This window comes from Lipotes vexillifer, unplaced genomic scaffold (genome assembly GCF_000442215.2).
Source record: "Lipotes vexillifer unplaced genomic scaffold, Lipotes_vexillifer_v1.1 scaffold977, whole genome shotgun sequence".
Taxonomy (NCBI): Eukaryota; Metazoa; Chordata; class Mammalia; order Artiodactyla; family Lipotidae; genus Lipotes; species Lipotes vexillifer.
The window spans coordinates 1250133-1277704 of NW_006783088.1; the positions used below are offsets into that span (position 1 = coordinate 1250133).

Here is a 27572-nt window from a genome sequence, read left to right on the forward strand (position 1 = left end):
CCATTGAGGCTTCCATTGGGCCCAGTGTCGGATGCACCGCCTCTGGACCCGGAATTAGATATCTGATTGGCCTCTACGGCAGGTAAAAACTGAGAAGGGGATTTGATACTTTATTGGCTAACCTAGCTGTCGCTTTTTCTATGTGTCATATTATTGAATATACGACTGTGGCGAACGGAGGTAGGAGGAGAATTTAATAAAGGTAGGTAATACTTCCGGAAAGTTCTCAGAAGGTGCCGGAAGTACTTACCGGAAGAGGGTAGGCAGGGCCCGAGGCAATCCAATGGTAAGAGGCTCCTGGAGGAAGGGGGCGGTACCCCGGGAAAAGATTGACCAATGAAAGTCATTAACGCCAGACACCGGGACAGCGCCGGGGCAGAAGGGGCGATGGAGAATTTCACGGCGCTGTTCGGGGCTCAGGCTGACCCACCGCCGCCCCCAACTGCACTCGGCTTCGGAGCTGGAAAACCTCCACCCCCACCGCCTCCTCCTCCGGGTGGAGGGCCCGGCCCCGCCCCGCCCCCAACCGCGGCCTCAGCCCCTTCCGGCGCTGACAAGTCAGCGGCAGGTTGTGGTCCCTTCTACCTAATGCGGGAACTGCCAGGTGAGTTCGAGGCCTGGCCAAAGCTAGCCAGTCAGATCGTAACGAGGAGGGAATGGGCGTGCCTCTCAGCCGGCTGGCGGAGGTGAGGGATAAAGTAGGCAACGCGTGTGGGGATTCCAGAGCTGTATATCGGAGAGGAGTCTGAGACTCTGAGGATTCACAAGCAAAGGGATGACATGAATTCTTGGGATGGATTGGGAATGAGAAAAGTGGATATCCGTGACCACCTTTCACGCTCTGTCGTGCCCCTGTCCCTGACAGTGGTTTATGGCTCCCTAAAAATTATCCAGAGTTTGAGTTTGCAACTTGAGAGTTCAGATTTAATATCCTTGCGAATTTAGTTTCAAATCTGCCTCAAACTTCCTGTTGGTTTGGGGCGTGTTGCCTTCCTTCCTTATCTGGGCCTCGGCGTTTCCTCATCTGTTGAAAGTGATTAGAATTTTTTTTAAATAAATTTATTTATTTTATTTATTTTTGGCTGCGTTGGGTGTTCGTTGCTGCGCGCGGGCTTTCTCTGTTGCGGCGAGCGAGGGCTACTCTTCGTTGCGGTGGTTTCTCTTGTTGCGGAGCACGGGCTCTAGGTGCGTGGGCTTCAGTAGTTGTGGCTCGCGGGCTCAGTAGTTGTGGCTCGCGGGCTCAGTAGTTGTGGCTCGCGGGCTCAGTAGTTGTGGCTCGCAGGATGTGGGATCTTCCTGGACCAGGGCTCGAACCCATGTCCCCTGCATTGGCAGGCGGATTCTTAACCACGGGACCACCAGGGAGATCCTCAAGAGTCATTCTGGATGTGTTAAGTCTCCAGGATGCCTTTTAGTTCATCCCAAGTCCTACTGCTACATCAAGAGCTGAGGGAAATAATAATGAATATTGTTACAGACTTTGAGGTTCACAGTGCAGTTATTTATATTATAGTATTTAATACTTAAATAGTTCCTTGAGATAGGCATTGTTATCTGCATTTTATAGTTGAAAAAGCCGAAGCAAGGACTTCCCTGCTGGTCCAGTAGTTAAGAATCCGCCTTCCAATGCAGGGGATGCAGGTTCAATCCCTGGTCGGGGAACTAAGATCCCACATGCTGCAGGGGAACTAAGCCCATGCGCCGCAATTACTGAGGCCCCGCGCACCTCAACGAAGATCCCGCCTGCCGCAACTAAGACCCGACGCAGCCAAATAAATAAATAAATATTTTTTAAATCTTAAAAAAAAAAAAACTGAAGCATAGCGAGGTTGACTTGACTTTAGTTAATTAGTGGTTGATGTCTACCAGCAGTTTCTTTAACCTTAACCTGTTCTGATGGTACCTATTTACATCAATCACTTGATAGATATTGACTATCCGTTCTGGGCAAACACTGGGTGTGTAAAAAGGGAGCATGTGATGAGAAGGGGAGAGAGATCAGTAAGCCTGGTCCTTGCTTTTAAGCAGCTAATTTTGCTTAAGAATGAAAAGTATGTCGTTTAAAGATAAAGTAGTGACTGTTATTTCTTGTCAGGATCAATGTCATTATTTTCTGGTCATGCCTCACATACAACTACTAAGAACTGCATAATGGTTTTCAAAATGTGTTTCTTGTTGTACAACATGACAGCAAGAATAAGTTGTCACTTTAGCTGGACTTTGAAGAATTCATACTGGTGAGAAAAATTAGGAAGAATTTTCCTATAATTAGGTCAATTTTTCTAAAAGAAATTTTCTAAAAGGAAACAATACGAGGGGTAATTTTTTCAGGAGATGATGGATACCCGTTTGGATGGATCAGAAATTTTACATAGGGGGGTAGCAGTTGGTCAGGCCCCAAAGCTAAGTTACAGTAAGATGTGTTTAACAGTGAGTGACAGTCAAAAGAATTTGAGCTTTTTCCTGAAGGAATAGGAAACCATTGAGATATTTGAACCTGAGTACTGCTTCTAAAGATATCTGGAGAATGTGGGTGCCATGTACTAGAATAAAGGAACCATGAGTGAGGTGGGGAAGATTTGGAGTTAAAAAAAAATTAAATCTGCAGTGAATTAACTAAGACAATGTTGGAAATGGAAGATTAGTTGTCAGGAGAGGAAACTGAAGAAGGGAGAAGTCATCTTCATAGAACTGATGGGCAAAACAGAAAGTTGGATGGACTCTTAAAGAATTTACAAAAAAGCACAGAGTGCCTTTTCACCTGAGCCTTGAGAATAATCATCTGGAAGGAGAACTGACAGAGAGGAAAAAAATCAGGATACTCTTAACGGCAGGAAGCAGTGCTGAGTTATGAGAAGTATGGGGGCACTGAGTCTCCTTCCATTACCGTGGGCCACTCTTCTGAGATATTTGGCTTGGGAAGACAAAGGAAAAGAATAACGTTAAGGCCTGAAGGTGGGGAGGAAAAATACATTGTTCACTTAATGTGTGCTGAGCACCAGTGGTACATGAATGAACAAGGCATTTTCTCTGCCCTCAGTGGGCTCATAGCTCAGAACCTGAATTTTATCAAGTGAATGATTATAAACAAGTCACTTTTGTCATTTGTTCCCTGAGTGTTCATCATAACTATACATGAAATTGTAGGCTAGATATTTCTACCCTCGCCACTGGACCCTAGTTAAATTACTCATAAGTTTGTATTCTTTCAAAAAAGCCAGCCGTGAAATATTTATACTAATAAAGCCTTCCATTTATATACTACTTTATACTTTTCAATATTTCATTTGAACCTTAAAAAAAATTGTGTAATTAAGGTAGCTTTTACTCCATTCCATAGATAAGCAGAAACTGAGACATAGAGGACGGCTAGGATTAGAAGTCTAGTTGCCCAGCTTCTAATCAAACATTTCTTTCTTCTAGGCAAAGCTATCATATTTGGTATTATTAGGAAGACTAAAGATGGTGGTAACAACAGTTATGTAGCAGTAGCTAGAAAAATCTCCTGTTTTAAAGGTGATTAGTGTTTCTTGCTAGTTTAAAAAAAAAAAAAAAGGAAGCAAGACACTCAAGCCACTGGGTCATATTTGACCCTAAGTTCTGTTGTAGCTGAGCTGTGAGGTTGTATTATTCTGGTCATGGCCAAAAGTATAATTTCTCATTAGTACATTTATGAAACACAGAACAGTACACAGTGCTTAGCACAGAGTATAAGCATCATGTAAGTTATTACTCTGGTTAGTCCGAGTGTATCCTTCATTGGGTTAAAGCAGTTTCCACTGCTGCCCTATTTGGATTTTTGCCTATTTTTTCTCCTTCTCATTCCAACCTACCATTCTATAGTATTATATTTTTAGTGTTTATTGTATGTTATTTACTTTTGCTATTTCTTTTTAAATAAAGTTATTTATTTATTTTTGGCTGTGTTGGGTCTTCATTGCTGCACGTGGGCTTTTCTCTAGTTGTGGTGAGCGGGACTACTCTTCGTTGCGGTGCGCGGGCTTCTCATTGCAGTGGCTTGTCGCGGAGCACGGGCTGTAGGCGCGTGGGCTTCAGTCGTTGTGGCACGCAGGCTCAGTAGTTGTGGTGCATGGGTTTAGTTGCTCCGCAGCATGTGGGATCTTCCTGGACCAGGGATCGAACCCGTGTCTCCTGCTCATTAGCAGGCGGATTCTTAACCACTGCGCCACCAGGGAAGCCCTACTTTTGTTCTTTCTTACTTTAAAAATAACTTTTTAAATTATTATTATTTTTTTGGTAATTCTCACTTAAAAGATTAATTTACTTTCCCTTCTGGGTCAATGACTTAAAAAAAAATTCTCTCCTCTTGGTACTAATTTTTCTTCTTATTATTCTCCCTGTATCTTCTAGGCAGCACAGAGCTGACAGGCAGCACTAATCTGATCACACACTACAACCTGGAACATGCCTATAATAAATTCTGTGGGAAGAAAGTGAAGGAGAAGCTAAGTAACTTCCTGCCTGACCTGCCAGGGATGATTGATCTGCCTGGTTCCCATGACAACAGCAGCCTCCGCTCCCTCATTGAGAAGCCCCCTATTCTTGGTGGCTCTTTTAATCCTATCACAGGGACCATGCTGGCTGGCTTCCGCCTCCACACAGGCCCGGTGAGTCCCCTCATGGGGAGGCCTGAAAGGCACGGGGGTGGTTTTTCTGTCTACCTCTGTTCCTTCATAACTTACTGAGCAGAACAGATGATGGGAGCAGGGGAGTCCCTCCCTCTACTCACCTGGACCTTCCTTTGGTTCCTTCAGTTGCCAGAGCAGTGTCGTCTGATGCATATTCAGCCTCCCAAGAAGAAGAATAAGCAGAAGCACAAACAGAGCCGTACCCAGGATCCAGTCCCCCCAGGTAAGAAGTGGTTCTCTTCAAAGGCAGAAAACCGGACGTTCTGAATCTGTTTTGACCTTCCTCAGTTAAAAACCCAGTCAAATTCCTTATGAGCCCTGGACTCCCAGATTCTCCTTAAAGAAGAAATTGACATAATGTGGGTCTCCTGGGCAAGTAGGACCTTGGGACAGGAGCTTAAGCAGTGCCTCCAGATCCTTTCTGGTCATTTGAAGAAAAGCGGTTGCCCTTGACTAGGGGTTTTCCTCTAGTCTTCACACTTACGGCGGTGGAGAATTTTGAGCTCGACAGGTGATAGGCTCCTCATCTCTCCTACAGAAACACCGTCTGATTCAGATCACAAGAAGAAGAAAAAGAAAAAAGAAGAGGATCCTGAACGGAAACGGAAGAAGAAAGAGAAGAAGAAAAAGAAGGTATGGGAGCGGCCGGTGTCTGCAGCCCGGTGAGTTTTCCCATCTCACTCATCCTAGGTGGAGTCTGGCTCTCTTACTCTTGCTCACTTTTCTTCCCCAGAACCGGCACAGCCCCGACCACCCAGGCGTGGGCAGCTCTCAGGCCAGCAGCAGCAGCAGCCTCCGCTAGCAGGACCAGGGGACTCTGCCAGGAGGACCTTCCTGCTGTACTGAACCCGCTGACAAAGCTGCCTTGCAGGCTCTTGGCCACCGCCTTGGGAGCATCCCCTGCTGCTGGGACAGAAGCCAGCTCCTGCTGTGCTCAGTTAAGATGAACACACTGTAAGAGAGAAGGGCTCTGCTTTTGTAAGCCTCAGCCTAGTTTGCTTTCTCATGGACATCTCTTCCTCTCCCAGGAAGCTTTCTTTTCATCTCTTTTGTGCCATTTGTCTGATTTAGGACTTTATCTGATTTTTTAGGATTTTTATTTTCTTAAAATGGCATTTATCAAACTGGCTGAAGTGTGGCTGCCTGTTAAGAGGTAAGTGCCTTTCTATGAGAGTCAGGGTTTAAGCCAAGGCATGCTAAGATCTGAGGGGATTTGGGTCTTGTATTACATTATCTCATCAGCAGGCAGGGAAACAATCAAAATGAGATTGGGGAACATGGTCCAAAGGGGAGGCAGAGCTTGCTAATACCTTTCCACAGCAGACACATAACACTGTGCCTGTAACATTGAGAACCAGTAACCTGGATGATCTTCAGGCTCTGTCTCAAGGAGCGGATTCACTTAGGTCTCAGCTGTGTTCTGGGTCAGTTTTGTGTTGAAAGAGAGTAGCCAACGGAAAAAGCACCCACAGTCACCAACATATTTCAGCAAGGTTGCTTCTTGGTCAAGCCTATCACTTCTTGAAATAAACCTCTGGCAAGCAAAGGTAAATTGCTTCTCTTTATAATAAGGACTTTTGACCTCATTCCTTAAGACAATGAAATTACTTGGACGATGTGAAAACATTTCTAAGACAGCCAAAAAAAAAGGTAGCCTAAACTAGCAGAATGTAAAATAAATCCCTTCAGTCTTTGCAGCAGGCCAGATAACCAGAAACATCCATGAGAAAACAAGCTAATGTAGTCTGACTTTAAGCTCAGTTTGACACAGAACAGTTACAACCTGCTGCAATGAGCCAAGACTGTTCACCTAGATCAGCAGGTGGAAAACCACTCATTCAGCTCGTTTTAACTAGGATTTCAGAGCAAGAGTTTATATACTTAAGTTACGGACAGTGAAAATAAAGGGTTCTGGCCAGTTTTCTGAAATTTAGTATCTGATGGTGTCTTTTTAAAATTAGGGCACAGCCTTTTGCTTTCGACCAACGGAAGAGACAATATGAGATGTCAGACTGCCACCCATATATCCCTCTAGCCTATCTGCCTTTAACAGGCTTTCATACTGTGATCATCCACTGGCTCACCTCTGACTACATCCAAAAGGAGCTTTATTTTCCAGAGACAAAATTCTGTATTAAGGAACAACTGTGGCAAAAGTCAGGAGCTCTCTAAGCTTTGAAATGACAAGGTTTGGTGGTTCCAAAAGACCTTTTTCTGAAACATCTAAATCACTGAAATAAAAACAGGACCTCTTGTTTTAAGTGGTTATTTTCACTATAGTCCTGCTTAAAGTTGGACCAGGACCAGAGACGCTCACGCGGTTTTCCTTGCAACTAACTTCCCATCAGAGGTCATTCACCCTGCCTTAACCACACAAAATAACACAAGTCAGGGGGGAGCTGGTTAGATCAGGATTTCTTTTTATTCCTTGTTGGTTTAAAATGGCTAATCAGAATAAAAAATAAAAGGGCTTCTGTTTAGAGGCTGGGGTCTCCCCTACTTAAAGGTTAGAACCCAGGTATCCCCTCTACCCAGCACCATACTGAGGTGGGCTGAGGGGTAACCCCCAAGGGACAACTGGAGGGGCCTAGGCCTGCCACTCCTTCTCTCTATCCCGTTTTTTGGCATGTGATGAGAAATATTGCTTTTTGGATTCTTCTCTCCCGGCCTTGAATTTAAAAATAATGTCAACCGTGTGAGTTGGGGGAAGGCTTTGAGGGGCCAGTTGAAGAAGCCCACCATAATCCCTCTCCCCCAAGAAGGGGGGATTATCCAGTATTGTTTCTGGAGCTCAGCCAAGCTCCTGTCCTGATCTCCCCACCACCACCACCAAAGTCATGGGGCTGCGACCCCTTCCCTGGGGGAAACTAAGTGCCAGTGAGCCCAGAAAACAAACTCTCCTCGCCAGGTCCTTCCCTCCTCTGACCAAAACCCCACCCAGACGCGCCTCTCCCTGGGTTTCTTTCCTGGTCACTTAGCACCAACAACAGGGGGTGCTATTTCCTTAGATGGTAACTGGGACAGAGAGGGAACAACGGGGGAAAGGAAGACTTCAATCGATCTATGTCTCCCCTCTTTTCCTGCTGGTCTGAGGAATAGGAAGAGTAAAATCCCCCTCCTTATACATATCCCTCCCTCATTTTCCCATCCCAGGATAGATATATAATTTCTTTGATATTTATTTTATATATATATATATATATATATATATATATATATATATATAATGTACACACACACCTGGTAACGCAGAAGAGGAAAAAAATAGAATCCGTAACAATAATAAAAAAAATTATTTCTGGTTTAAAAATGATCTGGTTCCCTCCAGGCGAGCAATTGCACAAATGTCCACTGAGTCTGGTCCAAGGGTTAAGGAAGGGGAAGGTCTTAAAAGGTGAAGGGGGTTGCTACCCCAGTCTCAGGGCCCCAACTCTCCAAATCCCCGACCCCACTGCATTTTATAAAATGTCCTCATCCTCTTGGAATCGGTTGTTTAAAAAATGTCCATGCAGGGGAGGGGAGCCCCTTGAGGAAAGGAAGGTGGCCACCTGGGGCCCTTTGGTGTAGGCGCAGAGGTGTGGGGGAGGGGAGCTGCCCAAAGCTCACACCGAAATCTCATAGGTGGTGCCACCCACCCCTGACACCTTCTTGACTCCTCCCCTTGTGGGGCTACTGAGAGGTGGCTGGCCTGGGCCAGGGGAGGCTGAGCCTATATTCTTGGGCTGCCCGTTGGTTTTGCTGTAGGCCGTCTTGAGCTGTACTTCATCTCTGGGAAGAAAAGAAGAGAGAGGCGTCAGAAATGGGACACACAGCACTGAAAAGGGAGGTGGTTTAAAACGTTAAGAGAAAAAAATGGGCTTTCCACATATATACTTTCTTACACAAAGATCCCCTCTTATTGTACTGCCCTGCTTACAAGCAGCCTGATTCCCTCTCTCCTCTACTTATTCCTTTCACTCTCAGGCAAATAAATTACTTTTTAGGAAGACAGGACTAAGAAAAAAGTATTAATCCTCAGTCTCTTAACAGGAATAGCCCATGAAGGCAGCTGGAGTAAGAGTGAAAATGAAGGGCTATCTTACAAGCAGGATAACCCTGGGTCCACTTGCACTAAAATGTACAGGTGAAGCCCTGATACCTTCTGCAGGGCACTACACTACTTTTAAGTCCATTGGGGGCCAGGATGGACTAATACTTACTTGGGTGTCAGTAATGGCTGCAAGGCCACTTCCTCTGTCTCAGAGACACCAGATGGGGCTTTTTGGCTGCTGTAAGACATAGATCGGCCCACGTAGGGGGCAGTTGGGCCTGGTTCAGGGGACCCTAGTCCCCGGCCCCTTAGCCCATCTGGCTTGCCAAAACGGGGGACAGCTGGGCGTCCCAGTGGAGTCTTGCCCAAGGGTGATCTCTTCGAATCATCTGAGGAGGAACTAGTACGAGGGGCATGGCCTGAGCCTGGTGTTGACTGGATGCCTGAGTCCCCCAAGCCTGGTTCTTCCTCATGGCCTGGGAGTGGGGGTGACTGGCGTAGCAGCTTCTCTCGTTCCTGGAGGGAGGCCACAATATGGCGCGACAGATTGTCGTACCGGACTGGTGAGGGCTCTCGGTGCGTTGGGCCGGTTGGCACCAAACGTGGGTGCCTCTCGGCTTCCCGCTGCTGGGCCAGCCGGGCTGACAGGAAGGGAGAGGTGTAGCCTAAAGGTGGGTCTGGCTCAGGCCCTGCCTGCACGGACTCAAAATCAGGGCTGTCTGAAGGAGTGAGCAGACTGTCGTAAGATAGGCTTCCATTACGTGTCTGGTTGGCCAAGCTCTTATAGGAGGTGGAGGTTGTGCCCTCTGAACGAATGGACTGCAACTGGCCCAGCTCAAAGCCTGTGCCCTGGGCTGACTTGAGGCTGGAGGAGCGTGAGCCACTGGACAGTGGATCAAAGTGAAAACTTTTGCCAAAGGTGGGAGAACGGAAGCTCTCTGGCTCCAAGCTCGGCTCTGAACGGTAGCTGGGATGACGGCTGCTCTCCGCAATTGAGGTTGGCTCCTTCAAGCTGTCCCCACGACTCAACTGAGGGAGAAAAGCAAAGCAGGTTCTTAGTGCTCCCCCTCTTGTCCCCTCTTGGGACACTAGGCCCCAGAGCCCAAGGTGGCAGTCAAAAACAGTATTTGCTATGTGCCAGCAATATGCTTAGGAATTTTCACATGGGCATTATCCTGTTTAACCCCTAAAGTAAATCTGTAAGTAGGGACAAATAATATCTCATTTTAAGATGCAGGAAATGGGGCTTAGAGAGGTTAAGGAACTTCTCTGTGATGGCACAACTGGGTTTTGAACTCAGATCTGATGCTGTAATCAATGCTTTTATCTATTATGCTACCGTGACCTCTCTTGGATGAAGGACAAACTGTCAACGTTATTACTAAGCCAACAATTAGTAAAATGCCTTTGGTTTTCTTCTCTTCCCTCTGCTTCTTCCTCCCCTTCTCCCAATCTTCTTTTTCCCAGAACAGCTGGCATACATGACAACCCTGCTTCTTAGAGAGTACTCAGTACCTTGGCGCTGGAAGAATGAGGCATGGCGGCTGATGTACTGCTGCTACTGTAGCCCGGCCGGTACTTGTACATGGTAGGGGTGGGGGGGCTGTCCTTGCCCAAGAGGCTGCTCTCTGCAGGAAAAAAAAGGCCCAGGGGGCACCACTTTACAAGCTGTTCTCTTAACCTGGCTAGAGTTCCTTAAAGTACAGGGGGAGAACAAGGTAGGAAAAGATATACCAAGCAAAGGAACATAATGATTTTGCTGAAATCAAGACTACAGACTCATACCAGCCCAGAACACAGAGTGAGTGAATGTACCAAACAGATCCCAGAATGTTCTCTGGTCTGTCCGGATACTGAGAGTACACACAGACACACAGAGATGTCCAACTCGCTGCCAATAGCTAACTGTTATGTCATCCCCTTTCTCCCGGCTGTCCAAAGAAGTGGTTCAAGTACCACTTGCTGGGTTTTCTCAGTCACAACACAAGCATTATCTCCCAGCCCTTGCCTGTGTCATCTCCACAGCTAACAAATAACATTCTCACTCCTGCTTCTGCCCTTACCCTCATTAGTAGCCAGGCTGAGGTGTGTCCGTAGCCCCGCGTAACGGCTCAGGTCCGGCTTAGGAGGGGGTGGAGGTTCAGCATCTGCAGACTGGCTTTCTGTTATCTCCAAGCTTCCTTTAGACTGGATACATGAGGGAAAATCAGATTTGGAGAACTGAGCGTTAGGGCAACTCAAAGTATGAAACTGGTGTAAGAGGGGCACTGGGGAGTCATCACATACTTCTGAACTGGAATTGGAAGACAGGACACAAGATCAGTTTGGGGACGGTTTTGGAGAAAGAAAAGCTTTCAACAAGGGTTTCATTCTGTCACTTATTTGTTTATTTTCACCAACATCTACTTGTTGAGCTCCTACCATCTATAAACTGCTATGTTAAGTCCTATGAAGACATGCAAATGAAGGGACTAAATTTCTACTGTCAATGAACTTACAATCTAATAGGAAAAAGAAGATACATGTTTAAGTAACTTTAACACAAATCAGAAAGTGATAAATACTATAAGAGAGATGTAAACAAAGCAAGTTTCCATCTCTTTGCCATGGGTGAGATCCCCCAAATTACCTAGCTTTACTTCCCTAAATTCCTCACCTTAGTTCTCCTCAGCTCTCCCTGGATGCCATTGTCCATGATCTTCACAGTTATCTGCCCATCTGACACTTCTGGCCGAAGGAAGGGTGGTCTGATAACAATTGTCTTCTCTTTCTTTGGTCTCCCCAAATACCTGAGTGTCAAGAATGAGAGGGCTTTCGTTCATTCATTCATTCATTCATTCCAAAATATCTAATGGTTGCCTACCTTGTGTAGAGCAGTTTTACAAATACAAGAAACAGTCCTACCAGGCCAGGGAAAAGATCAGCATTGAACTGATTTCTTTGATTCTATGAAGAACAAGAACAACAGCAAGACCAGGCCTATGGACAGATACACCTAGCTCAAGGCACTCGAGTAAATCTCATCCTCAGTTCTCCAAAGAGAGTAACATAATATCTAAAGAATACAACTGAACTCACAGGGTCCATTAAAGGATGGTATGCCTCTCCCTTGTAGGCACCTCTCATTCTAAGAGAACCCTCCCTAAAAGGCAGCCAGAACAAACCCAAAGAAGACCAAAGTGTTGACCAAGGGTGAACACTAGAGCAAAGGGGTAGGTGTACCTGGGTGCTGGGGAACTGCAGAGTACACGGCTGACATTGTTACAGCAGCCATTAGTGAAGGGGTTCACACCTCCCCGGAATTTACCCGTAACCTAGAGGGAGGGAAAAAGGACCAGATCAGTCAAAAAATGGGACCTTGACCTCCAAAAGCCAAAACACAAATCAATGACAAATTATTGTGCACCCACTATCTGGGAGATATAAAAATGAGTAAAATACAGTCCTACCATAAAGAAGCATAAGCTAAGAATGGGAACTCCAGAGTCAGGGTCATCAAATTCTGGGTCCACTTCATGGTGTCTATCTGACCCTAATCATCAGTTTTCTTATGTAAAATGGGGATAAATAGCTCTCTAAATATTGAAAACTAAGATCACATAACGTAAGAATAAGCAAGTAAGGTTAGCTATTGTTATGGGCACAAAAATAATTGTTTTCCTTTAAGCAGGACTACAAGCTTCTTGAGGGCTGGCCCAGGTCTTTTACTGTTTCTATTACCTCAGAGCTTAAATCGACCAGTATACAGCAGACATTCTATAAATGTTTGTTAACTAAGAAATGGTCCGTTCTCACGCTTACATGAGGAACCTGGACACCTCATCATAAAAAGTATACACTAACGAGAGGGCCAAGAGACACATGCCCTGCTCTTCAGGGATCTCCCAACACTTCTCCCCATACCTGTTCATTGGTTGTGCGTCCCCTAGCCACCAGCACCACGTGAAATCCCGTGAGGCCAGCTACTGGGATGAAGAATAAGCCAGCCACACACATCACTGCCATTCTGAAGCCAGACAATCAAGGAGAGCAGAGCAACATGATCTCGCCTTCCCCAGCCCATGCTGTAGCCATCTTCCCTTTGACCCTCACTGCCACAGGACTCAACTTTCTACATTCTTCCCCCTCCCACTCCTGCAACCCACAGGCCTTGAAGGATACGTGACAGCCGTGCGGACCCCTGAGAGTTCCTCCATGTGGTAGAGGACATAAAGGAGGCCAAAGCCAAACACACCCATAATGTGGGCTGTCAGGGAAAGGAGGAAGAGGAAGAAATAACGGTAGTTCCGGCGACCAATACAGTTGTTCACCCAGGGGCAGTGATGATCAAATTCCTAGGAGCAAAATGAGACAGACTGAGCAGCATCCTTGGACCACGGCACTAGATCATTTCTGTCAAGCAGAACAAACAGCAGAACTTAAGTGTTTCTTTTAATAATCTGTCATCATGTTCACCATTTAGTTACAAAATTTAAAAACAGTTCATGCAGTTTATCTTGCTCTATCAATCTATAAGGAAGACGTTCCAGAGGTTGATCGAAGGCCAAGGCCACGGCCACCTCTCAGTTTATCCTATGTGACCAAGGAACTCTGAGAGGTACAAATGTCAGAGGCTTTGCAGAAACATTAAGATTCATGAAAAAAGAGGCCTGGAAGAAAAATCTGGCAGGCAACTGCTTACAGCTAAGTAAAAACGCACTGAAAAAAGGGTTAAAAATAAAAGACAAGGAATGCAGAAGAAAGAAATATAATTGTAAAATTTGAATGCAACAGCATGATGAAGTGGAAGGAGTGGAGAACACTAAGCAGGTCAAATAACTGAAAAGATGAGCCAAGGGATGGAAGGCTGGAGCTATGACTAATGGTGCTGGGAAAGCCTATGCCTACCCACTTGGGCTCCCTCCTGTAACGGAATATTTATGCGCTACCTCTCATGTGTACATCGTTGCTAACACTTTCTCCCAGAGCTAGAACACAGCCCAGGCAGTCCGACAGGGCTACATTTTCATCCATGGCCAAGAATCCACTGGATTCAATTCTTATTCTGTGGGTAGGAAGAAGATAACTTAGGTTCAGCTAACCCCACCCAGAGTTCTTACCTCCACACAGTTGTCACAGACACTGCAGTGGGAACATCGGGGAGGACGGTAGAAGCGGCAGGTGGCACACCATTTCATGCGCACCTGGATGCCCTTGATCTCCACTGTTTTGTAAAGGGGAGCTCTGAAGTCATCTTCCTTGTCTTCATCCTCTTCAGCTGTAGAGAGTATAAGTTAATGAAAAAATGACTATGCTAGAACTGTGTACTAGGCACTAGGGATGCAGTGATATTTAAAATATGGCCTCTGCCTTCGAGGAATTCACAGTCTAATGGTGAGAGAGACTAGGAACTAGTAACTAATACGGTGAGATCAGCTCTATATACAACACTGTGGAAACGCAGATGAGGAAGCAATTTATTCTACACTGGGAAACGAGGTTTAAGAATATGACTCAGAGGTGGCTCTGATATGGATATGCTGCTATTCTCGGTTTACATATTATATTTCAAAAGAAATAGACACTTTATATATCAAAGTACATCTATAACGAGTTTGTGTAACATTCAGTATCTACAAGTACACAGCTGAACTACAACAATCCGAAAGAGGAAGTAACGAACTAACATCAACCTTTTTTCCACACACAGACACCCTTGCCCAAAAGATCTTCCCCTAGTTCCCTATATACATTTCAGTACTGTTTCTTGGTTGCAGACATTCTCTTTACCTGAATGCCCTTTCAATTTTCAGCTATCAGAAACTCACCACCCCACTTCAAAACTTAAAGGACATCATTTGCCTTCTCATCTATAGTGTGCAATTTCCATTTTTTATTATTAATCTAAAAAAAAATACCCGTGAGAAGGAAAAATTAAGTAAGTGATGGTATAGGAATTAAAAGTTTTCAAATGTACTGACTTAGGGAATTGCTAACAATGTAACTAAGTGAAAAAGTACAAGGTAAAGAACTGTACAAACAAAAAGATCCCATTTTGAAAACAAATAAAAACACACATATATATGCTACAGATTTACGGTATATATAAATAAATATTGTATGTATAAATCTTCACAATACTGATTGGAAGGAAATATACCACAATGTAACAGCAGTTATCTCTGGGCTGGGAAATTATAGGTGATATTTATCTTTTTTATACTTTCTATATAATGAATATTCACTACTTATTAAAATCTTTTTTTAAAAAAGTTTTTTAAAGGAAAAAAATTCAAATGCTACTTATATTGAAATATCTGATTCTTCCACACTATCATGTATCAGAAGTGAGCTTTCTCTTCTTAAAAGTACTACAGTTCTTTTACTCTTGAAAGTTACCACAGTGTATTTATTTATGTAAATGTCTTCTCTATCTTCCCTTCAAGACCGAGCTATTTGACCATCAAAATAATCATTCCAAATGACCATATCATAATAGTCAATAAATATTTGATAAATGAACATTAAACACTCATTAAAATAGCCTTCCTTGGCTTTAGGGACTCAAAGCACCTTTTGTTAATCTACGCTTTGAAACAAAAGTCACCATGCACGGTGACACAGGCTTTGTGAGCACAATGAATTTCAGAAAAACCTCATCTCACTGAAGTTGCTATCCCAATCCCACCTGCCTCACTCTTACAAGGTAACTTCACATTTGAGAGAAAAATGAGATGTCATCAGTAACAACCATCATCAATTCTCTTTCTATCTCTTATTCCACTAACGCTGGTTGGTCCTCACTCTCACCTTCTATTCCAGAAACAGCCTACTTCTGTAAGCATAACCCTTCCAACACGCAGAGGAAAGCATCTCCTTCTTCCAGATGGCCACTCTTCAATTACCCTCTTTCATCACCTCCTGCTTCTCTTTTCTGGTTCCACCTCCTCATGCTATCAACATGCTAAAGTCTTCTGTATCATTAAACAAACAAACAAACTCCTCCCTCTGCCCTAAGATATTCCATCTTCTGCCTTCTCTGCTTAACTTCCTGAAAGAATAATCTTAATACTCATTGACTCTGCTTCCTCATTTCCTATTCACTGCCTTCCAAACCATTATAGTTTTGGTAATTTAACTCTCTCTCTCCCGCATACATACATAAACACACTATTAAAACTATTCTTGTTGGGAATTCCCTGGCAGTCCACTGGTTAGGACTCAGTGCTTTCACTGCTGGGGCCTGGGTTCAATCCCTGGTCAAGGACTAAGATCCTGCAAGCCATGTGGCCAAAAAAAACAATGAAAACAAAACCAAAAAACAACTAGTCTTGTGTGTGTGTGGTTTTTTGTTTTGTTTTTTTGGCCACACCACGCAGCACGTGGGATCTTATTAGTTCTCCAACCAGGGACAAACCCATGCCCCCTGCAGTGGAAGCGCAGTCTTAACCACTGGAACACCAGGGATGTCTCAAACTATTCTTGTTAAGATCACTAATTTCTCAGACACTAAGACAATGGGCAACTTTGAGTCTCCACAGCACTGGACCTAATTTCTGACGCTGCCAACCATCAGCTACTTCATGAGCTTTCCTCAGTTCCCACTGTGTCCGGTTTGTCCTCCTCCTAACTCCCCTGCTCAGTCCCTCTTCAGTGGCTCTTCAGCGGCTCCTCCTTCTCCTCATTATTAAAATGTCAGTGCTGGTCAGGCTGACTTTCGTTCCGTCCTAATCTCATTCTGCTTCCTCTAGACGATCTTACTCCTGTTGCTTCAAATACTACGTGGCTGGGACTCTGCCATGAGTCTGACTACTCAACTGCCCATTGGGTAACTACCTGAATGATCCATTAAGTATCTCAAATTCAACATGTCTAAGATGCTGTCTTCCCTCCAAACCCACTCAACAGTCCTATAACTTGGGTCTTGGTTTATAAAGAACCAGCACACAATCTATCTTTCAGGTTAGGAACCTTGGAACTACCCTAGACAATTCCTTCACCCTCTCACTCTGCCCTAGTAAGCAATTAGTAATGAAAAATTCTGCTGGGTCTACTAATGAAAAATCTGTAAATCCAGCTTTGAATTCAAGTTCTCATCTGGTCTGCATTATTTCAATAGCCTCCCAAAAGGTATCTGTACATTCTTATAAGAATTATTATTGTAAAAGGAAATGTGATCCTGTGATTCCCCCAATTAAAGACGTCTTGCTGTCCAAAGGAAGAATTATAATCTATTTAATTTAGCACATAAAGTCTTTTACACTTGGCTCTGGTTTATCTCTTGCCCCTTCTGGCCCCACCATGCATTCTAACTTCCACCCACTGAATTCTTTATTTCACAGCTACAATTCTGTATATGCCGCTTCCTCTTCCTGGAATGCTTTTCCCTTCCATTCTCTACTCGGTAAAGTCCTTCCTACCTACCTTCAGCAGCATTTCCCCAATTTATCTGGGCAGATATAAGTGCCCTTTTCTAAGGTCTCAGAGAACCTTTCTCATGCTTCCATTACAGTTTGTTATCACACTGTCACTCTCTAATTCATCTTAGATAGTATCAAAGCTAGCAACAATGCCCAACCCATGTGCTCGAAATAAATTTCTGCTGAAAGAGAACTGAAAATGAAAGTTGACTCAAAGTGGATCAGATGCCTAGAAGTTATGACATATATTCCTAAGATCCTGACTTGCTTTTCATCATTAGACTATAAAAGTATCCCAAAACCCAAGACTCCTAAGGCCCCAGACCAAATGTATAAATGTCCAAAAATCATTCTTTTTCAAAGGCAGTAAGATATTTCCAAGAGAGAGGAGGGAGATCTTACCTCGAGGGAAAATCCCTGGGTCCATGAAGGTGGCCATGCTGAAGTTGGCCAGCACAAAGAGAAAAACAATCGCATTGTAGATGGGCACTGCAGGTGACACGAAGAGGCTTAGTCCTGGACAGCTGCACAGATAATAAAGAAAGTGAGGGGCTGCCTCTAACACTTTGGACACCAACCACGTAAAAAAAACTATGAAGATTCAGGGACTTCCCTGGTGGCGCAGTGGTTAAGATTCAACACTCCCAATGCAGGGGGCCCGGGTTCAATCCCTGGTCAGGGAACGAGATCCCACACGCATGCTGCAACTGAGAGTTCGCATGCCACAACTAAGGAGCCGGCGAGCTGCAACTAAAGGCCCAGTGCAACCAAATAAATAAATAAATATTAAAAAAAAAAGATTCAGTCCCCATACCTATATATAAATCTTGTGTGGTTCACCTTTGAAGTCTCAAATTATCTTTATCCTTCCCAACAAGTGGGTCTAGTTTCCCACAGAAATACTCATTTTAGGACTTCCATAGTGGTCCAGTGGTTAAAAATCCGCCTGCCAATGCAGGGGACACATGGGTTCGATCCCTGATCTGGGAAGTTCCCACATGCCGTGGAGCAACTAAGCCCATGCGCCACAACTACTGAGCCTGCGCTCCAGAGCCCACGCACCACAACTACTGAAGCCCGCCCGCTCTAGAGCCCACGCACTGCAACTACTGAAGCCCATGCGCTCTGGGGCCTGCAAGCTGCAACTACTGAGCCCGCGCACCACAACTACTGAAGCACGCGTGCCTAGAGCCTGTGCTCCGCAACTAGAGAAGCCACCGCAATGAGAAGCCCATGCACTACAATGAAGAGTAGACCCCGCTCGCTGCAACTAGAGGAAGCCTGCGCGCAGCTACAAAGACCCAGCGCAGCCCAAAATAAATAAATAAATACTCATTTTTGATCAAGGTACAAGACTCATAACCCTTTGCACTAAAGTCTGTGTTCTTACCTCGTGGATCTTTCCACATGTTTTGGACTCAGTCCTTACCTCCTTTTAACCAGGCACAAGAGCTAGGGACTAAGTATGTAACTGACACCAGCTGCATTCCCTTCTCTGGAACAGCCTGAGGCTTCTGGACCCCAGCCATGCCCCACTGACCTGCACATTCACCCAAAGCATGGGACACCACCTGCCTCTCTGGCTTCTCTTCCCTCCTCCCAGCTGGCTCTGAACTACTCTCAGCTGCCTAAAGTCTCTCCAGATACATTATACATCAGATATTCCTGAGAATTTTATTCAACTAGAGGCTAGTTCTCAAGGTAAAGAAAAGGAAACCACTCACAAGTAAGGAAGGATACCAAGACACAGGACTAGACCCCGAGATGAATAAATGAAGCAGAAGAGTGGAGGAGGAAAAAAAGGGAAGATATCAGACCAAAGCAGCCCCAAATCCTGCAGGAAAAAGAAACTGGCCACACATATCCAATATTCCACAGGGTTCAAATCAAGAGATATGCTTTAGGTAACTTTTCCTTGACACAATAGTGTCCTAGTCCAGGATTAAGCTCAGTTTCCGTCAGGATATATGTCTCAGGAATGCTGCAAGAGCTCTCCCTTTCTCTGAAGATGGTTCCTGGGAGCTGGAAGTGTCAAAAGAACATGTGATGTGCTGCTTGCTTGGTCAGTGGTATCAAACACCCTCTCCCCTGTCTCAGCTCAGGAAGAACTTCCCATAACAAGACAGTGGCTAAATACCCTAATCTGCTTTGTGGCTGAGAACTTAATCTCCAGAATTAGGCCAGCATCTGTCCTTGTTCCCTTTATCTAGACCAGCGGAAGGAAAGGAAGAGTTCAGTGAAGGAAAGGAAGAAGGGGCCAGGAGAACAAGACAGCAACTGACTCCGGTGAATTAATCCACAGCAGTCCTGGATTCTGTTAAGAGGTGATCTGTCTCCATCAAAATAAAAAGCACAGGGCTTCCCTGGTGGCACAGTGGTTAAGAATCCACCTGCCAATTCAGGAGACACGGGTTTGAGCCCTGGTCCGGGAAGATCCCACATGCCGTGGAGCAACTAAGCCCGTGCGCCACAACTACTGAGCCTGTGCTCTAGAGCCCGCGCGCCTAGAGCCCAGGCTCCACAGCGGCAGTGGCCACCACAATGAGAAGCCAGCACACTGCAGCGAAGAGCAGCCCCTGCTCGCCGCAACTAGAAAAAGCCCACACGCAGCCACGAAGACACAGTGCAGCCAAAAATAAATAAATTTTTAAAAATAAAAAGCACAGCCCTGAATGGTGATTCAGGACAATTCAAAAGAACTGAGCTCCTCAATGAAAAATAAACTAATGATAAGAAGTAAAACTGATTGTCACAAAGCATCTCACAAGTCTCTACCAGCACCATCTATTTATTCAAATTCCATTTAGCCATTCATTAAAAAAAAATTTAAGTAAATATTTATGATGTGCCAGGCTTTTTAGATTGTAATTATCAATTAACTCTGCTTCTCTTTACGGGTCAGTACATAATTGGGAGACAAAATAATGAAGCTAGAGTGCAGGCAGTGATTTCAAGGAAAAAACAGACCTTCAGTCACAGCTCTAGTTTTATTCTACCAAAGTCTCCTATGGAAGCCTCTTCCTCTGGGGGTTCTTTCATTCAAAAAAGATGTTCCCATACCTTGGCAGGATTGGGGGTGGAATACAAGCAAGAAGGCAAGAGTCTTTACACAGCCCCACCCAAAGCTTGACCTCCTAGGCTCTTTAAGAGGGAGGGAGAGAAACTGAAAACCAGTCGTCCAGGTCAGAGTACCTCCCTAGTACTTAGCTGTCACTTCAATTTCCACCCAGGGAAGAGGAGAAAGGGTGACTCACTTGACTCCTACAGCCTGGGAGGATAATTAGAAGGGAAAAAGAAATGAAATCCTTAGAACACTGAGGTGTCCGTGATTTAAATGTCTCATTCCTAGAACTGGCTACGTGGCCTCTTGAGCTTCTGAAAAAATAAGGGTATCTCCATCTCTGAGGGAAACTAAGGTGAATGAGAATGAGACATCAGCCCCATTGCAGGCCCAGATGTCAGTCTTTCTGACCCCATTCTTTCTCCAGTTTCTGCATTTCCAAACAAAGCAAATCACTCCATTTCTTGGACAGCCTGCCAATGACCTGCCCCTAGATAATGAACTTTACCCCTACAACCTTCTTGATATCAACCCATCCCAGCTGAAGTGTGTAACTCTAGAATCAAGTTCCAATATCTGTTGCCAAAATAAAGCCTACCCTCACAGTGGCAGTATCTGGAAATAATGCAAATAACTCAACTTCACAGGCAACAGCCGCTCCTAGATTCAAGTCAAAGACCACTGCTTCCAACCTGAGCACTCTGAGGGAACATCCCACCAAGGAGAGGCCTGTGAGATCAAAGCCTGTTCCCACTGTATCCCACATTCTTCTTGGCTCCGGGAGAGGCTTGCCATTGGTACAGAACTTTGCCAGATTCCTAAGTGACCACCCCAAGTGGCCCATCTGAATCTGTTGCCTTTGATGGACGGAGAGGCGGAGAGGAGGGCTGGGCTGAGGAGCTGCTGGGCTCGTCCTTAGCCTATGGCGCTAATCAGAGCTCCAAAGCAGAGGGAGTGGCCATAGCCCAGAAGGCTGGCTGACTCACCGATGAGACTCCCAAACCTACACCATCCCAGGGAGAACAGGCTCTTCTGCCCATCCCTTTAGCACTCCTGTTTTCAAGGCCAAATAAAATTGGGAGAGTGGGTTTCAATACCCACACTCCTGCAAATCTGTTTCCTAGCCCTAACTCTGCCCATTATAAAAAATGGATAAGTTCCTGGTAAGAAAAATAAAGTAGGAGTCAAGAAGCTTTGGATTTTAACCCTGTCTTGATCAATGCTTTGCTACTGTAGCCTTAGGTAATTCACAGGAAACTCTCCAAGCTTGTTAGGTCAGCTACCGAATACAGGTACCAAAATGAAGGAGACAGTGTCTGAAATGAGCCTAGAATTCTTTTTAAACCAGCTGGTTTAATACTGAGCATTCATGGGATAGAAGAAACAAAAAAACCCACATTATTAACTATCTCCATCATCATCAATTATCATTCCAGCTCCACCTTCATCGCTAACTCCACTTCCTCTCCTCTGAACTACTAGATTCAAGAACATTTAACAACAGAGGCGCTTCGCTCTTAAAAGAACAGGTCTATGCATTCCTCCCATGCCTAGCACATACTTTGACTATGTGTATGAGCACTGTGACTAGTGTTGTTTGGTGATGAGGCAAGGCTAGAATGAATATCTCACTTCTTGCCCCTGGGGATCCTCAAGATTCCAGAGGAAAACAATCTCTCCCCTTCTAGTGGATAAATTTCTCATAAGAGACTTGATCTGTCCTGTCTTACCAGACTTTCAAGCAGCTGAGTACAAGATATAGGACTTGGGCGCTTATTCCTAGGTGAGAAAACAACGTGGGGAAGAAAAGAACAACCACTGCTCAATTAATGCCCTAAATCACGAGGCTGCTCCCACTCAAATCAGGTGCTAGCACCTCTGCAGTCATGAAAAAAAAGGGCCAGAAGGGAGAGTCACTGAGGTTGCCCAACTCCGTGGATGAAATGCTTGAGAGGGGATAGAGGCAGAAACTGTAATGGAGAAAGCTCTTTCATGGATGGGACACTGGAAAGACCATCATGGATTTCTGGACAACCCTGACTCAGCCTTCCCACAGAGGATCACTTGCAGCAGAGACTTTACCCCCATGTCCTCCCCATCAATTTTATTTTATTTTAAGATTTTTTTTTTTTGATGTGGACCATTTTTAAAGTCTTTATTGAATTTGTTACAATATTGCTTCTGTTTTATGTTTTAGCTTTTTGGTCACGAGGCACGTGGGATCTAAGCTCTCCAACCAGGGATCGAACCCGCACCCCCTGCACTGGAAGGCAAAGTCTTGACCACTGGACCACCAGGGAAGTCCCCACCTCATCAGTTTTAGAAACAGATATATGGGAAACTAGCTGACTTAACTCACAGCTCAAAGAGACTTTAGGGGATACAAGCCTGCGATTTATTTCAAATGGTATTGCCAGGAGCCCTAAGAAGGTCTCAGGGGTCCCCAGGAAGGCAAAGAGGAGATACGCAGTGTCTGGGCCTCTATGCACCAGCCTCACTTGAACCAGAGCAGCCCTACTCTGACATTTTAAATACTGGGGCTCCCCAAAAGATCTCATTTGAAAAAAAAAAGGTCATATTGCTTAAATAAACTGCTCTAGGTCAACTTCCTCATTATACACAGAAGAAAGAGGTCCACAAAGGTTAACAGACTTTACCAAAATCAGCTTTCCCCAAACAGTGCTTATTCCTCTCACCTGGCACTGCCCCTGCCAATCACAAAAGGAGACTAAACTAAGCCAGATGAGGGTCCAGGCCCATTACCTTAAATGCAGTGTCTGTTACCTAATGGGGACCAGGAGGGTTCTTTAGCAGACACTGTCCTTCCCAAATAGTGAAAAGGGAAAAGAATTAACACAGGTTCCCCAATAACTCCTGCCTAGTTTTAGTACTGGACAAACCCTATAAATGAGAGGGACGGGGGCAGAGGGGGAGACCTCAACTGTTCTATTCGAGGTTCTCTGGGGAAGAAGAGGATCACCATTTTTTTGATGACGAAGCCCAACTGATAATTGCTGCTCATAGCCTTCCCTACCTAACAGAGAGACTGGGAAGGTAAATTGTTCCTAATTAGTGGAAGCCCACAGGCCTCCACTAATTATGTCTGCCAACTGAAAGGGCTCTTCCTCCTACTCCAGTCCTATAGGTCCTAAAGTAATTCTCACCTGGGGTTTATACTGACGTAAGAACAGACAGCTGTAGCCTAGAGAAGAGAACAGGAGGATGACAAAGTAGCTACAGGTTTAAGGTCCCAAATAGGAGCTGGTTCAAAAAGAGCCTTCCTCTTGTCTCTATTTGAAACCAGTCATTCTTTTTTAGGTGGTATATGGTTTTAAACATAGAACTGAACATCAAAAGGGACAGAACAGTTCTGGAGAACAGCGGTACCTCAGCCCAGGTGTATACTTGCAGAGGAACTGCTATGGTCAGATGGCGAGGAAGAGATGAGAATTTCAGAGGTACCAAGAGCTAGGTAAGATGAACAGGGTATTTATGTCTCCCCAAAGTGGACAGGGGAAAGCCTAGGGAGGAAAAGACAGCCCAGAAACCTGTCCTGAGGAAACTGCCAGGGAGAACTCTAGCTGAGACTTAACGCTCTTCTAACTTTGGGTTAGAGTCAGTAATTCCAAATAAGAGTCAATACTGTCCTCCAAAATTCTCTGTCCTAGGGCTGAGAGACCATGGAATAAGGAGGGCCGCCTACTCTTCTAGCATCAGGCAACGGGGAAGTAGGTTAAACAGCTTCAACTATCAGTTGAGAAAATGTCTATGTCAGGACAACTCTTTGTGGCAAAACTGGTATAACCAGCCAAACACTTCAATGGTTCCAGATTAGCAAATTAACAACAAGGTTTCTGCTTGTCCAAACTCAAGAACGGATGGGTTGAAAGAGAAACCACTTAGCCAGTTCCCCAAATTTCCTAACTTCCCGAAGGCTTGGCCTCTTAAAGGAAAACAGACCCTCCCCAATTAAGCAGGTCTAAGGGTGTCAAATTGGTGTTGTACTTATCCCTCCTGACACAGCACCACAACAGCTACAAAGATACTAAGATCCCATATAAATGTCCCTTGGTTAAAATGCTGATTCCACTTAGTGGTCCTAAGAGCAGAAACCAAAACAAGTCTGACACTGAAGACTCACTCCTTATGGGTAGGAGTGGAATCCTTGAGGGTTTCAACAGGTATGCTCAGGCTGAAGAGCTGGGGGCCAAAGAATCTATGACTTCTACTCTTTAGAGGAAGAGATGGGAAGCAGGATGATGCCCACACCTTAGATAATAGATTCATTCTTTCCTTCTTTAAAAACTAAATAGGAAAACATCATATTTACTTTGCTTTTGCATTATTACTCTTTTGGCCAAAAGACCCATAGTTTTTAGAATTCCTTCTGCCATCAGAAGCTCTGTTTGGGTGGAGGTGGCGGGTGCCCCTTCCCTCCTGTCTCAGATTTAATTTCTGCCTGTACCCCAGCAACTCCTGCTCATTCATCCTTCAATGACTCCAAACTGCTTTTATTCCCTACCATGTCAATTCATTCTCTTCCTCTTGCCAGCAACCTCACACTGGCTCTAAACAGCACCCCACCATTAGGTCTAAGCCTGAATCACAGCAAAGTGAACTCCCCAGAAAATCTAGCATGCTCTGATTGTTCCAAGAGCTACAACCGGAACACTAACTCAATGACTCAACAGTTTAAGGCTCAGAAGCCTGGTACTTGTTAATTTATAAACAGGTAATGGCAAAGACGCTTGCCAGGTAGTCGACAGCTGAAATACCAGGGAAAAGGAAAAAGATGTAAATCACTCACGTCTCCTCCAGTAACAAGCAGACGAACAAAGGCTGAATATCCTAAGTGGGAAATCTTTCGACACCAACTGTTTTTCCTAACAGGACCAGGGAATGGGAGAAATGACTGTCATTCCCTTCAGCAGAAAATAACAAAAAGGAAGCCTTCTAGAACTCTCTTCCTAAGTAAAACTTGCCCTTTCCCAGTGGCCTTCACTTCTCCAGCCTTCGGCTCTTAAGAATACAGAGAAAACCATCTGAGTAACACTAACAGCCAAGACCATCTTACTGGTATACCTTCGAAATCAATTCTGAAATTCTCTAGTACTCCCAGTTCCCACAGTCTCCAATCTCAGCTTCAGATATCCTGGGGAAAAGCCACTACTTTTTGAAAAACCTTTCATCTAGTCCAGTTCTCTCACAGAACTGACTGCTTAGGCTGCTTCAAGACTCTGGTGATTCCCTCCCATTTCCTTCCTAGTGCAGAATCATCTAACGATGAAACTGGGTAGGAAAATATGAAGACATCTGTGATTTCAAAGGAAGGGAGGCAGGGGAAAGTAGAGGAGTCAGCAGAGTAAAATTCCTAACAAGGTCGAGAGGGTAGGCCTGTTCTTACTCTTCTTGCCGCATCTCTGGGATCTGGATTTACCTGTATCAGACCTCAAACTCTCCCAGTCACTTGCCTTTGCAAGTAAGTAGCCAAACTCCAGAGGAAAAATACCCCCTCGCCCGTCTCCCATGGAGCTCCCCCACCCCCGCCCATACCACCACTGGGAGAAAACTCACGTAAAGGCAAAGAAGAGGGTCGTAGCTCCCACTAAGAAGATGGCAGCTGCCGAGACTGGAACATACTTGCTGGGTTTGAATCTCTTTCCAGACTCCGCGGGCATGTTGGAGCTCTGATGGAAGATCTGCCCTGCCGCATAGCCCAGGCCCACACAACGGCAGAACAGACAAGAAAATGGGATGAGGGAGACAACGGCCAGAAGAGTACAGAAGGAAACCAGGCAAGCAGAAAATTTAGAATTATCACCCTTCCCCCTCCCAAATAAAACCAAAGGTCAAAAGATCTCAAATGAAGGAAAGCACATGGGAGGGGGAAAGGTGATTCCAAATGATGAATAACCACCTCCCCAGAACAAGGCAGAAGGAGAGATTAAGAAACAAAACTTGTACAGCTTAAAAATTGGAGACAAACAGTAGGCTGTACACATGAAAATGGCTGCAGGTAGAGAACATGGGCAGTCAGACAGATCAAGGAACAGCTCATGGAGGGAGGCAAGTCTTCCAAAGGAAAGAAGGGGAGGATATCAGGGTAGGACGGAACACTTCAAGCAAGGAAAAATTCTTTGGAGGAGATACTACAGAACCTCCACGACTACCACACTTCCACAAAATGTGAGCAGCACCTAAAAGAGGTGTTTCTATTTCAATCCAAGAAGGAACCTGACGCCCCAGCTTTAAAGAGAAGCCGTTTTTACTGCAGTCTTTGTCCCTTTCAGGCAGCTTTCTCAATGCCACCACTCCTACACCTTGACTTCAGGGCTTGTAGTCTGGCAATGGTGGTTTAATTTTATTTACTTTCTCTTGATGGTTAAAGCTGGGCAGCAGCTGTTAGAAGGTGGAGTTGTAAATCCTTTTCTTTGAAGGGGGAGGGAAAACAGAGAGAGAGCTCGAGCTCGTGCAAGCTTGCCTGTCTTCAGTCTCTTGTTACTCCCAAACCCTTTAAGGGCTCCTTCTCCTATGGAGTTCATGCAAAACTAAAGGGAAACATATAATCCCTGAAGCCATGTTCTTCCCAATAAGCAAAATAAGATGAAGAAACCAATTCCACTCGATGGTACTTTTAAAAACTACTGTGGATGAAAGCAAAGTTCCAAAGAGGTCCCTGTTTCCAGGTTAGTCAATGTCTCTGATCTTTCTTCTTCAATCTTGGCCTTTCTGGATGCAGAGTTCAACTGAGTTACAGTGCCTCACCTGGAGAAAAACAAATATCTTTATCAGAGAAATTTTTTCATGGCATTTCTTAAGACCAGCAAGGCTAAAACCCCACAAGCTACTCTGTTAAAAAGTGCCTCTGCAAGAAAGATGATTTTCGACTTCACTATGTATATGTGGGAAAGGACTGTGGATTGGGAGGACAATGGGTTCAGAATTCTTCACTCTTCTAAGTCCTCTTCATATTGAAAAAAGAAAAACATGGCTTCAGCTGGCCTAAGGTCATCAAAGAACTAGCTCTTGACACAGATGGGGCCCATCTCACCTGACACATATGGGCAGTAACAAATACCAAGAATATCAAAATCTAAAAACAAACAAAGGCACAGCAGTGAAGGGCAGTCCTAGAAAAGAGACTTGTCTTTGAACAAAGAGAATATTTATTGCTACAATGAAAAAAGAAAAAAGTAGGACAAAATTAGGACAGTCTCATTTCCTTTCTGTGTGTGTCTCTCTCACTCTTACCCTTCTATACTTTTTAGTTATAAACTTAAAGAGGCAAAAGCTGAATTTCTGGTCTTCTGAAATAACTCATGAAAGGAGCTGGATGAGAAATGTCCCTGCACTGAAAGGTGAGATGCTCTCTATAAGAAACTGAGTCAACAAGGTGGGGGGGGGGGGGCGGGGGGGGGGGGGGGGGGGGTGTT

The 27572-nt window shown here is 44.8% G+C and overlaps 2 protein-coding genes across 3 annotated transcripts in view; one reads left to right on the plus strand and one right to left on the minus strand.

Moving 5' to 3' along the window:
- Nucleotides 1-365: 365 nt before the first annotated feature.
- On the plus strand, nucleotides 366-5731 carry MED19 (mediator complex subunit 19). Its single transcript, XM_007455699.1, has 5 exons — nucleotides 366-604; nucleotides 4372-4628; nucleotides 4776-4872; nucleotides 5188-5282; nucleotides 5383-5731. The coding sequence occupies exons 1-5, from the start codon at nucleotides 388-390 to the stop codon at nucleotides 5449-5451; spliced, it is 735 nt and encodes a 244-aa protein (XP_007455761.1). The 5' UTR covers nucleotides 366-387; the 3' UTR covers nucleotides 5452-5731.
- A 1316-nt stretch (nucleotides 5732-7047) lies between these two features.
- Nucleotides 7048-27572, minus strand: part of ZDHHC5 (zDHHC palmitoyltransferase 5) — a 23302-nt gene continuing 2777 nt past the window's right edge. Inside the window, exons 2-12 of one of the 2 annotated variants that reach the window (XM_007455700.1) lie at nucleotides 25714-26904; nucleotides 17481-17602; nucleotides 13779-13936; nucleotides 12841-13013; nucleotides 12583-12685; nucleotides 11902-11993; nucleotides 11336-11468; nucleotides 10743-10866; nucleotides 10195-10307; nucleotides 8849-9708; nucleotides 7048-8417 (exon numbers count right to left, since the gene is read on the minus strand). In XM_007455700.1, coding sequence (XP_007455762.1) covers nucleotides 8252-8417; nucleotides 8849-9708; nucleotides 10195-10307; nucleotides 10743-10866; nucleotides 11336-11468; nucleotides 11902-11993; nucleotides 12583-12685; nucleotides 12841-13013; nucleotides 13779-13936; nucleotides 17481-17602; nucleotides 25714-25817 — 2148 coding nt within the window. In that variant the 5' untranslated portion in view covers nucleotides 25818-26904 and the 3' untranslated portion in view covers nucleotides 7048-8251. The remainder of the gene's footprint in view (nucleotides 8418-8848; nucleotides 9709-10194; nucleotides 10308-10742; nucleotides 10867-11335; nucleotides 11469-11901; nucleotides 11994-12582; nucleotides 12686-12840; nucleotides 13014-13778; nucleotides 13937-17480; nucleotides 17603-25713; nucleotides 26905-27572) is intronic. The other variant, XM_007455701.1, reaches the window with a different exon arrangement.

Bases quoted from the DNA above. Each gene is read 5' to 3' on its own strand.
- MED19 (XM_007455699.1), top strand. From the start codon at position 388: ATGGAGAATTTCACGGCGCTGTTCGGGGCTCAGGCTGACCCACCGCCG. The intron at 4,873-5,187 runs GTAAGAAGTGGT...TCTCTCCTACAG, and splicing joins CCAGGATCCAGTCCCCCCAG to AAACACCGTCTGATTCAGAT. The intron at 5,283-5,382 runs GTATGGGAGCGG...TTTCTTCCCCAG, and splicing joins AAGAGAAGAAGAAAAAGAAG to AACCGGCACAGCCCCGACCA.